This window comes from Brachyistius frenatus, unplaced genomic scaffold, assembly GCF_029030835.1.
Source record: "Brachyistius frenatus isolate BFR_SWC_R1_liver_20210118 unplaced genomic scaffold, ASM2903083v1 Contig_9, whole genome shotgun sequence".
In the NCBI taxonomy this organism is placed as follows: Eukaryota; Metazoa; Chordata; class Actinopteri; family Embiotocidae; genus Brachyistius; species Brachyistius frenatus.
In genome coordinates this window covers 3,533,484-3,545,763 of record NW_027210608.1, presented here as the reverse complement: position 1 = coordinate 3,545,763, position 12,280 = coordinate 3,533,484, and the positions used below count along the sequence as shown (strand labels likewise).

Here is a 12,280-nt window from a genome sequence, read left to right as displayed (position 1 = left end):
GTTGAAAACCAAATACAATACGTGTATGCAGCCAGTTATAAGTATTTTTTTTGTTGTTGTTGTAAATGTCCCTATAAGAAGCTACAGTCAGCTGTGATAATTGTACACATTCATAAAATGCATCCTGTTCACTTTAGTCAGGGCCATCTGAGAATATCTTTATATCTCCTATCAGACTAATAGGAAGGTGGTTAAAGTGGAGTTTGAAATGCCTTTGCCCGCCGTAGTGCCACTCTGCAGCTTGTTCCCGGTGTAAAAGGAGTCGGACCAGGTGAGGCGTGCTTTGTGTGGTATTTGAGTCTGCCCGGGATGAATGCAGACGTCCCCTTCTCTCTAAACTATTCTCTTCAGAGCCGGCAGCCCCTTGCTGAGTTGGTCGCAATCATTGTTTCTCTGCAGCATTAACCACATTCCAGAGAGCCGCGGCACAGCCCGTCTCCCTCCGCGCATTCCTTTCACGCAAACGAGTCCCTCGCGGAAACCGCTGTTTTGCTACGATTTCGGAGCTCTTTGTGCGCTCGGACCCGTGTACGACCATATTCAGGGCGCACGCAATTATCCCGCCAACTTTAATTTCCAGTATAGCGGCCGTGAGAGAAATCTACAGGAAAAACCAACAAGGGGAAATTCCTCCGCGTAGCGCGCCATTGACTGTAAAGACCTTTCAACTTAACAAAAACTGAAGTTGACAAACGTATCCCCGTCGGCCGAAACTGTGAGAAAGAGTTTGTTTTTTCGGCGAAGCGGGGAAAGCAGGAGAAGACGATGCGGCTCACGGTGCAGGTTTCTGGGTACGTTGGTGCTTCTCTGTAGATGAGCGACGGGCTGCGCGGCGGCGTTTTGTTTTGATTTCCATGTGAAATGCAATTAGTGCTCCGCGGCGCTCGCTAGTTTGGCTCGCGGAGCGGAGCAACTTGTTTCTCACCTCGGGAGCACGACATGGAGCATTATCAGGAAGATTTGGGACTCCGGGCGACTCATCTGATGGAGGACCTTTCCTTGTACGACGCCTACAAAGACGGGATGTACGGCGCCAGGAGAGACTTGGTGATTAACCCCGATTTAGACTTTTCGGCTCCGGCGGTCGCGGAGCGTAAAGCGAAGCCGATGAATGGCACCTCTGCGCTCCTCCAGCAGCATCACACCGTGGAGAATTTCACGTCCGGGACTAAAGTGTACAACGCGGCTCCGGTGCGCCCGGTGAATTGCAACCGGACCGTGCCTGTGGATTTCTGTGCCCCTCAGAGAGACGCGGTTTATACCGAGGAGGGCTGCTGCACCAAATCCGAAGTGGCTCTGCCGTGTTACACGGGCGCTTCCGAGCGGCACCGGAGGTACTCTCTGGAGGTGCAGGGCCACAGGTACAGCACCGGCTCCACCTTCGACGGCGTGCCCCTCAACAAACCGGTGGCTCTGCCCGGCAACAGGTGCAACAGTGTCTGCATTACCGGCAGCCACGACGGGAGATATAACGCCACCAGCCCCCGGTCCAGCCTCGCGTCTTCTCTGTCCTCTCAGGAGCAGAGCAAGCACGCCAGTCCGAGGTCGAGCATCAGTAGCCCGCGCACGAGTTTGGTGGTACCGGGGCAGGACAGGTACACGAGCCCCAGGTCGAGTTTGGTTCACTGTGAGGGCAACAGTGTCCTCAGTCCCCGGTCCAGCTATGCAAGCACCGCCAGCGACACGAGTAAACACTCCAGTCCCCGGGCCAGCCTCAACAGCTGTGACTGCTGCAGCAAGCCCAGCAGCAACCGCACCAGCGGCATCAGCATGGGCTACGACCAGAGGCACACCAGCTCCAGGTCCAGCACGGCGAGCCAGTACTCCTTCACCACCAGCCCGAGATCCAGCTACTCCGACTCGCGGTACGGGCCCGTGGTCAACCACGACCTGGAGGGGGCAATCCTGCACGCGGCGCCGCTGGCGAGTCCTCGGTCGAGCATCTGCAGCCAGGACGGGGGCGCGAGACCGGGGACCACCGCAAACTGCGTGATCAGTCCGCGGTCCAGCATCTCCAGCCACAGCTCCAGAAGTTCCCGCAGCTCCAGGGGGTCTATGAGCACCTACCCGGATCTGCAGCTGCCGTCTCCCAGGTCCTCCATGCTGGGGGGCAGTTTACACGAGGACACGCTGCTGCAGGACTTTGGAGACTCCAACGGGACTATCCCAAATCGCATCCATCTCCAAGGGCTCTCGGCGGTGCCCGAGCCCCAGCAGCAGGTAGCCCAGACGGGAGGGACAGCGGAGATTACAGCGGGGTCCCCGTCGTTGTTTAGTTACGGGATGTCCTCAAAAACAGCGTCCTCGGCCCAGAGGTTTAAGCTGCCTTACCAGGTGACCCCCAGCCGGGAGAGTGGGCCGAGCCAGGCGGAGAAACGGCTGGAGGCGCTCACCTTGGAGCTGGAGAAGGAGTTAGAGATGCACATGAAAAAGGAATACTTTGGTAGGTTTGTTTTCACATACACACCACGGTCTTTTCTAAACTTTCTATTTCAAATGACTGGAAAAACATTAGAAGATGCAAACACAAGTCAAAACCACCCATAACTCCCCCATTGATCACAATCCCCACCTATCAGTTCGCTAACTTGTATTGGATGAGGACGTAGGTTTGGTTCTGCGGGCGTTAAAGCACCGGAGAAGACCAACAATTGGATTCGTAGAACATATACGGGCTGCCAAAGGCCGTGCATCAACTACCATGTGATTAAGACGATGCTGTCCTCATGAGCTGCGAGTACCAGATAGATTTGGTCACAGCGGCTCAAACCCACTTAGTTAAATCGGTGTTGTTGTCAATAAAGTTTCACCTCGGGTGTCTGTGTGAGGGTGATGCTCCGACCGGACTCCTTCCCCCGGCGCTGCCTTTTAACACTTCGGCCCTCCCAGGTATCTGGGAGTTAAAAAATTAACGTTTTTCAGCTGACGAGAGTCACTCGGTTTTGTTTTATCCCACTAAATATGAAGCACTCTCCATGGCAAAACTCGAACAAACAAGTAGTGGTGTTACTGGTTACAGTGCAGACAGGTGTCCATTCAAAGAAAACGTCTTTTTTTTTTTCTGTGCAGGCAGGGTTTATTAATAGGTTTGCCATCTCTTCAAGGTCTGTTTGCAACCTGCTGATGCTACATCACCACTGACGGGTCCCCTCTGTGGCAGATAAGAGTGGCTTCGCAGGGCAATACTAATTTCTGTCTTGGCAGGGCCAACATTTGCAGAGCGCAGCACGTCGCTGAATGGGACCCTCTGTTCTGCCAGAGCAGACACCCTTCGGTGGACGGAGCAGTGTGGTCTGGGTTTGGTGAAAAACGTGGCACAGATTGTGGCCCAGTGTGCTGAGCTTGACACGGAAGGACATTCGAAGTGAAAATGTTTGTTTCTTTGTATATTTTGCCATATATATATATATTCTTTCTTTTTTTTCTTTTTTTTTTTGCTTGATGTGAGGCATCGGACATGTGGTGCATTGTTGTAAGACTTTAACAGTAAATACGTTGGGTTCACCAGCAGGAACACGGCCACAGAGAGCCTGCTGAGGAAGTTGCTGTCCACCTTTTGAATGAGCAGCCAGACAAATGGCTGCAGCCAGAGAGAACAGTGGCTTGTTTTATAGCCAGTGCACTTGCTCAGAGTGAGGCTGGGACAGCTGTTGATTTGTTCCAGAGAAGCAGGTGAAAGGAGGAGGATGGACTACAGGAGGGAGGAATGAGGAAGGCTGCGAAGAAGGAGGGGGAGGGGGGCGTGGTTGGGGAGGGGAGGAGAGAGAGAGGGGGGGTAGGAGAGATAATGGAGAAGAGAGTAGAAATAGAGATGGTGAGAAGAATGCAGTCAGACTCTCCTCAGCCCAATAGAGACAGCTCTGTTTCCGTAGCGACAGTGAAGAAATTGATGGCTGGGGCTTTTTTTTTTTTAATAGAGGGGGGTTTGTGTGTGTGTGTGTGTGGGCTGCCAGTGTCCCACACTGCCCGCTCTGCTGGCCGGCCCTTGTGTGGCCTCTGTTTGTTGTGGTGGCAAAGGAGCTGTGAATCAACAGCTGGCCCGATACAGGCTCGCAATTGAAGCAGCAGAGTAAGGGGGGGGGGGTGGGGGGGTGCTCCTCCACCCACCCCCGCCCCCCCCCGCCCGTTTCCCTCCTCCTTCCCTCCTCTCCGCCACCACCACTCCCTGACTCCCCCGCGAAGCCCTTCATTAACCAGCCAGTGGGGAGTCGGGCAACACCAGACACTTGGCACACGATCTTGGCTGGCGGGCCAGACATAGTTGCTGGGGGTCAAGTCTGATCACCTGCCCAGAATTATAATGGCAGTAGTCATGCACATGCCTGACACACATGCTGACTTGTGGACAACAGCACACTGTGCTTCAGTCTCATCTTGACTTTGTATGTGCTGTGCATGCACACTGCAGCTGACTTTAGATGTGTATATCCTTTTTTTTTTTAAGTTCAGGTTTTGATCCTACATTATCGTCTGGTTTGTGAAAAGCTACACTAATACCCAGAATGCATCAGAACAGTCATTCCTCAAGTGTCTGAAATTTAGTTTTGTGCTCTAAGGATACACGAAGCTCCTCCGTGTGCAGTATCTGCATCACTGAATGGAAATATGTCCGTGACTGTGCTGCAGATTTTACCCTGCAATTGTTTGACTGAGCTTTTCCATGTCAGCGCCTCACATCTTCAGAGATCGGTTTGATATTTCTGCTTCAAGGAGTAAAAGTCGCACCGAGTGGTGGTTAAAGTTTCATGAATCGGGCTGCTCAGGCCTTCTTACAACTCGCAGCACGTTCGCTGTTGTTTTCAGAGACTGTGGAGACATGAAGTCAAGTGTGTTTATAAGATATATCGTGCTATGTCACTATTACGTCAGAATAATTGGATTTTATTCTGCTTCATTTTACACATTCGATTTTTGTTTGTCATAACAGAATTTTTTTTTTATACTGACACTCACCAACTGTTTTTATTTCATGGTAATTAATTAGATGCCATCTAAAAGCCAAACATTACAGCCGCAATGTGTTTCATTTCCTGGCTTTATGTGCCCATGTAATGCCATTTTATTTTTAACCTTGGTGAACGCAGCGCATCCTGTCCTCACCAAAAGGACATGTTACGAAATGGATGCATGAACGATTCGGCATCCTGTTTTAAATGACCAACAAAGAGAGCTTCAGAGATTTCCCTCGTCAAATGATAACCACATCCTCACTCATGAGACCCTGTGAGATTTTTTTAGCATGACTGGAAATCCTAATAAATTATTTTTTATCGCTCATGTTTATTCCCTCGTTGTTTGAAGTGGTTTTCTCCCAAAAAAGTTTAAAAGGAGACGAAACTTGCAAACTCGTGGAGTGTGATTCTTTATTTTTCAAGTAACTGCAGTATAGTTGGAACCAGGGGGGACTTAAGTAATGAAGGTAAATCAATGTAGCTGTATGAATAAAATATTAGTTTTCGGTTTAGCTGTTGGGTAGAGAGTCAAAGCCAAAGAGCCGTGTCAGTCATTGCTCAGGCGCAGACGAATTCTGTGCGAAACAAACAAAAGTACGACCTAATAATGGAAATAGAGGTTGTTTTTGAAAACATACAGCCTGAAACCAGTTATAAAACAACCTTTCTTTTTAACCATGAAGCTGGATAATTGTGCTTAAAAATAGATCCACGTTACAACATGAGGCTCACTGGATGAAAAACACTCAGACCTGCTATCCAGACGCTCACGGTTCCCATTACAACACCTGTGCATTCACCACCGCACTGTTTTTTTTTTTTTTTGTCATATTGTCGTCCGCTAGCTGTTGGCTGCGTTAATGCGGAGAATGAGTTGCTACTTTTGGCTTTCAGTCTGATGTGTAGTGAGTCAGTCGTGCCTCATTCGTTCATGTCTAACCTACATTATGGGCAGAGTGCAGCAACAGGTGGCAGAAGAGGAATACTTTCAGTAGAGAAATCAATATACACACTTGTACTGTACAGCACACTCTGTAATAGTAGTCAGGATGAGACTCAAAATAACAACAGAAATATACGTTTTTCAGACTTGCTTACATTCAGTTACATATTTCATGCTAAAGTATTTCATGCTAAGCATATAGAATTACCACCGACAATCTGAATTAATACGTAATACAAAGACGTCTGTCCAGGTAGTTTGTTACCGTCAGTGCAAAAAACCAAAAAAACAAAACTACTCTTCATGAGATGAAGTAAAAGATCTATGACTTCTTCTGTGCACACAAAAGGTTTATTTCTCTCAAATTTTCTTCACAAATTCCTTAAAATGTGTTTGTGTGCCGATGACTTGTCACATTAAAAGGCCACTCTAAAATGTGCAGTTTATCTTTAATTGGCTGCATGAAAACCAGTCGGTATGTGGTGTGACCATCATTTGCCTTATGCGGTAGGTAGGTAGGTAGTTACCTTATTAATCCCCAGGGGGAAATGGTGCAACACGTCCTTCACATCGAGTCGCTGAGGTTGTTGATTGTGGACTGTGGAAGGCTGGTTCGCTCCTCGTCGATGGCTGCGTGAAGTTTGCTGGATGCCGGCAGGAGTTGGAGCACTTTCGATGCATACGCTGATCCAGAGCGTCCCAAACATCCTCAAAGGGGGACATATCAGGCCGTATAAGAAGCGGGATGTTTGCAGCCTCCAGGAAGACTTTACAGATAGTTGCAACGTGGCGCTGAGCGTTTAGCGTGAGGCGGTGGTGGTGGATGAACGGCACAGCAATGCGCCTCAGGATCTCGTCACGATACCTGAGTGCGTCCAAACCTCCATCAATAAAACGCACCCGCGCTTGTTGTTTGTAGCTTATACCGGCCCATACTATAAACCTTTGGTCACTGTGGACCACCCTGTTCACAACTTTCACGTCAGCAAACCGCTGCCTCGTCAAAACCTGTGACAACTGTGGCGTTGTGATGCTTTATAAAACGACCCATTTTAGAGTGGCCTCTTACGGTGACCTGTCCAAGCAGCTTGTGTCCTTCACTGGGACCAGAAAAGCGAACATGTTGTCCTGATTTGGAACAGAACAGAAAGGGAACAACTATCTCGTCTGAAAGGGAGGAAGACGCTCCGAGACCTGTATCATGACAACAGCCTGGATCTCTTTGATCTATCTGTGTGAACCCTCTCCAGCCTGGAGGTCCTTGTTCTGGGACCAGAACATATCTGTTATTGGCACACAACCCGTCGCCTGCTTTTGAAGGCTGCAGAGTGGTTCATTCACTAAAGAGGCTAAATATCACCACTATCATCAAAATAATGGATACAGAATTTGTAGTGATTAATTTCTGTTGCGTCAGATTCGGTGGAGTTGCAGTTGAACTCAATAACCTCAGTTTCACCGACTTATTGTTGTGAGGCTGTTATTTAGAGTTTTGTTGAGGTGAAAATAAAAATATGGATTTTTACAGGAGTTTTTCAGCTCTCACTCTGCCCTGGCGATGGGAACAGGGAGACTTGCATTTTTAAAATCCTCACAAGTGTCTCTTCTTCACAGTCTTAGAGTGGTCGAGCAGGCACCGACTGAATGTGGGAATCTTTTTTGGAGACCGTCCTGCAGAGAAACAACCTCATAGGTTTTAGTCTGCAAGCAGCTTATGACGACCCAGTTATGTTTTACAGTAAAGCAACCAGTGTCTCGTTATCAAATAACCTTTGACCTTACATGAAGTGATCAACGATGCATTTGAACCCGACCGTCATCTTTCAGAACCTTAATTAAGTGGTCCTCGTGCCGAAACCTAACCAGGCCTGCTCATTCAGGAAACACTGCTGTGGGTTGTATTTGAGGGTGGGAATAAACTACCTATATGGTCGTATGGGTTGGAGGACTTGTTCATTTTTGTCAGGTGCATATTTCCAAATGTAGCCTGGGTGGGTTAACTAAGCCTTGCTGCATTCAGACTACACAATATCAGCATAAATCTAGACTGACCCCAAAGATGGCGGGCGTCGGGACCAAAAATAGGCATCGAGCACAACAGAACTGACGCTGCATCATGGACGCATCACAACATCCAATCAGATTAGCATGTCAGAGTTTTTTTTTAATTTTTTTAATTTTTTTTATCTTCTCATGTTGTCCGACAACTTCCAGAATGTGTGCATGGCGCTGACCAACAGGAGCACAGAGCGCTCTCATGCACTAACCGAAGATGCTGTTGTTTCTTTACATTCTTGTTTCTGGTAGTCGGTCTCTGCACAGCAAGCTATGACTGGTGTGTCGTCTCATCTCTCTCTGCCAAGTCATGGGAAGAATTTATGACTGAAATCCTGTAATCTGACTCAGTGAGCAGACAAAACATATCGTCTGGTCAGAAACCTGGCATGACTGAAGCTGAGTGGAGGATTTAATGTGGAGAGGAGAGGAGAGGAATCAGATCCACAGAAACAGTGGCAGAAAATTAGCAAAGTAAAAGATGATTTCTTTGAGCTTCCATCATGTAGTTTTAGAGATGATGTGTGGAGGTGAAAGCATTTCATTCTTTTATATGGTCCATAATGTCCTGTTGTCTTTGCTGAGAGCACGAGTGTTGTCACGACTTCAGGCCACACAGAATATGCCAAATATTTGTTAATTTGCACAAACGCCTCCAGTTTACAGCAGAGTCGCGCATCCTTCGGGTGGTTTTTTTGGTTTTTTTCCCTCTATCCTCGTCCTTTATCTATTTTTACAATGTCACAGGGTTCACCGCCGCTTTTATGAAAGGGAAATAATTCCGGCGGGAATTCCACAACTGCATCACTGAAAATGTATTCAGGCTCCGAGTATATCCTGAAATGAGTGTGTGTTTGAGAGATAAGTAAATGTAATAATTTATCTGCGGGAGGAGGGGGTGATGGTGTGCAGCTCCCCTGTGGGGATCTTGTGAGATCTTGTGTCCTGTAGGCTCTGTGACCCTGGACTCACCCCACCCAGGCTGTGACCTTGCACTCGCTGAGGAATGTGACCTCAGAGGAGGTTGTCTTGTGTGAGAGAGTTTGGAGATTGTTGGTCTGCTGCTGCTTCTGCTGCTGCTGTTTACTAATACTTTGAATCCACTGTTTTTCACCCCAATCTTGTGTCTTCACTAAAGGTCGCAGTACCTTGTATGCTTGGTTCGTTCAAGCTTGTGGATAACTGCTGGGCATGTCCTCCCCAGGTTGGTGAGTGCATCACTCATCCTTAAAGGTAAAAGTTCTGCACTGTAGTCTGACTCACCGGATGTTCAGTGTAGGTGTAAACCTGCCGTCGGACGAATATTTTACAGTGACATTGTCCTCCTTTTCTGCTGTCCAGGGCCTTGTTCAGACTGTCCGTCCAGATCTGTTTTTGTTTTTTTTGCTACGTCCAGACTGAATCCGGATTGATTTTTGGAAAGTCTGGACACATGAAATGCGATTTTTACAAATAGGATCAAAACCACATTTGAAAGCAGTTTGAAATGTGACTCCAACTAGATTTCTACAGACGCGTCTCAATCCGGACGCTCCAGTGGCTCAGATCAGATTTCTTGCGTCACTTCCAGTGAGAGACAGAGTGAGAAGAATCTAGACTACCACTAGCAGAGTGCTATCAGAAAGAGGAGATTGTGCTGCTCTGGAGGACAACGAGAACAACAGTCTGTAGACAGATGGAGATAAATTGTCTGCAGGCACTTTGTTGGAAAGCGTACAGCACACAGGTTGGTGATGTCTGAACACCAATCTGATCGGCTCACTTGAAAATGATTTGAGGAACAAATTCTGCAGTCTGAACTCAGCAACTGTGTTACTGTTATTTTTAAATCCCTGTCGCAGCGAGAAACAACAACCTCTGAGCAGCAACCTACACGCTGACGATGGGAAGTTTTGACAAAGATTTGGATCATGCAATAAAGCAGTGCTCCTTTGTTTTTTTTATTTTTTTATTTTTTTTTTTTTTTTTGGTTGTTAGCCATTTTATCAGCAGGGCTCGCCTCCCTACGTCCAAATGTTCCCGCCAAAAAAGTTCTCCACTTTGCAAGGACACCATCACTGCATCTTGGGCTCATCGCCCAGACAATTGTATTTGGTTTAAAGAAATCCAAACAAGCTGACGTATTTTTTCCTCCTGCAGCATAATGGTATGGACCATTCTCCAGGAGTTATTCATTAAACATATCTCTTCCCTGTCAACTTCTGTCAATACGCCATTAAGTAAAAACTAGTAAACCCAGTATATAGAGCAAAAATGATCAGTATGTCAGACTTCTTTTTCTTTTTTTGAAGTGGAGTTTCAGTTTATTAAATATCCATCACATTAAAAGCAAAGAGCCAAAAAAAGTTTAGGAGAAATAAGTTGTTTATTGAGTGCCAGTGAAGAAAATTTGGCAGACTTTATTGGTGACTCCTAAAAAAAACTCCAAAAGGATGATGGCGATGTGCTACTGGAGTTTGGTCTCTTGACCCGAGTATTTGTAAAATCGTGGTTGTAGTTCTGAACATAGCTCAGAATTGAGGGGAAACTAATCCTGTGAAACTCTGTGTGAGTTTAATACAAAAAAAATGTTCCCCAAGGGGAAATTTCTTCACTACAGCAGGGGGGCTCTCAGGGGGGAGATGCTGCAGCAGGCTGCCACGACCGCGGCGCCAATGTTCCGGCAATAACCAAAATATCCTTTACAGTCAGTTGAGGTGTGCAAATATTGTCTTCTGGTAGAACCAACGCTGACCCTGTGTGTTCAATCCAACTTTTTTCCTGTGACAAAGGAAACAGGAACCCAGTGTTCATCTCTGGTCTGCCCTTCCTGCCGAACCCTCACAGCCACTGCATTTTCCTGTCAACGCATTTTAATAGAAACGTCAGCATTGCCTCCTAACTGTATGATGTAACGCGCGGTAATGACAGAGGTTACACTTGTGCAACTAAAATAGAAATCATTTCATGAAATATTGCTCTGGAATTAATATTCACGCACTGACGTTCGCTCTCTATTTCCAGCCGAGCGCACGGCTGCATATGTGGAATAATCTGTTGAATGTCTCGGTGACAGATCTCTGAATGTCATCGTGACGTTGGTCTTAAAAGGCGAGATCCAAAGCTGCGGAGTGGGCAGTGTAATATTTTTGTAGCGGGTTTATAAATTCCCTGTTGTGTCGATTTGTATAATTGAAAGGAGGTACACGCAGATTGGCAGCTTCCTGCTGTGCAACAAGGAGTTGCACAGTTGTACGTCCAGTGATTGTTCCCCAAACAAAGTGCGTCTGCTCAGCTTCCACTCTGTAACATCACATAACTGACCCGGTGTCTCCGACAGGTATCTGCGTCAAATGTGGGAAGGGAGTGTACGGAGCCAGCCAAGCCTGCCAGGCCATGGGGAACCTGTATCACACCAACTGCTTCACCTGCTGCTCCTGTGGTGAGTAAAACTGTCAGTCAAGTGAAACAATACTTAAATCATCTGGCGCCCGCTCAGCAGATTTGTGTGTTGGCACCTTCGTTTCATGTGAAGAACTGATGACTAGAAATACCGTGTGCAGTGTTGACAGCTTGTCATAAAACCTGAGCAGGAGCTGCTGATGCATTAACCTTTTAGATCATCCGTGTTGCCCCTGACAACCAAACCCAGTGCCTATTTAGCCTCATTTCATTCATTTAGTTTGACATCATGTTGCCTGATTTCTGTACTGGAAGAGTTGATATTTTACTCCAACCAATCAATAGTGAGTAGACGGCATTATTCGTCTACACCAGAGGTTTTTAAAGTCTCAGTCTGTGGATCCCTCCATCAAACTAAATTGAGACTGCAGCACGGCAAACACCTTTAAAAACAAGAAGTAAAAGATTTTGTCACTTCTATTAGGTCTATTATTCTTTGTCTTACTTCTGTTTGGGAGATAAGTTTAAGATTTAAAGAGACTGTCCTCCTCCTTTTTTGCAAGCAGCTTATTAGGCTTTAAAGTGAAGTGACTTCAAGCAGCCGTAGAGATAATGTCAATCTGGTGTCTCAGAGAAGCTTCAATTTAACATCAATGTAACCAAGCAAACAACCACAAGCGCTTGCTCGTGAACACACCATACGTTCGGTCTCTGCTGTTAACTTCTCGTCCGTTTGATGAAGAGCTTGTTGCTTAACGGTTGAATGTTTTGAATGTTACAACTATTAGTTGGGACAGTTTTTTTTTTTTTTTTTTTTTTTTTTTACAACTGCGTTTACTGTAGCCATGACAACAGATGTTTTATATCTTTAAGGAAGTCGTAACCTCAACGCACAACATGGTTAAAGTTATCATGTTAACCATTATCTTTCCTTGTCCAAGTGCAAGGC

The 12,280-nt window shown here is 46.7% G+C and overlaps 1 protein-coding gene and 1 long non-coding RNA gene across 4 annotated transcripts in view; both read left to right on the top strand.

Moving 5' to 3' along the window:
- The window catches only part of LOC138616241 (uncharacterized), a 104,040-nt gene that overhangs the window by 72,001 nt on the left and 19,759 nt on the right, over positions 1-12,280 (top strand). The gene's annotated exons all lie outside the window — the stretch shown is intronic.
- Positions 511-12,280, top strand: part of wtip (WT1 interacting protein) — a 31,529-nt gene continuing 19,759 nt past the window's right edge. For all 3 annotated transcript variants that reach the window (XR_011310586.1, XR_011310585.1, XM_069690396.1), the window contains exons 1-2: positions 511-2,443; positions 11,270-11,371. Coding sequence is in view for 1 of the 3 variants with exons in the window: in XM_069690396.1 (XP_069546497.1) it covers positions 940-2,443; positions 11,270-11,371 (1,606 nt within the window). In the remaining 2 variants the exon portion in view is untranslated. The remainder of the gene's footprint in view (positions 2,444-11,269; positions 11,372-12,280) is intronic.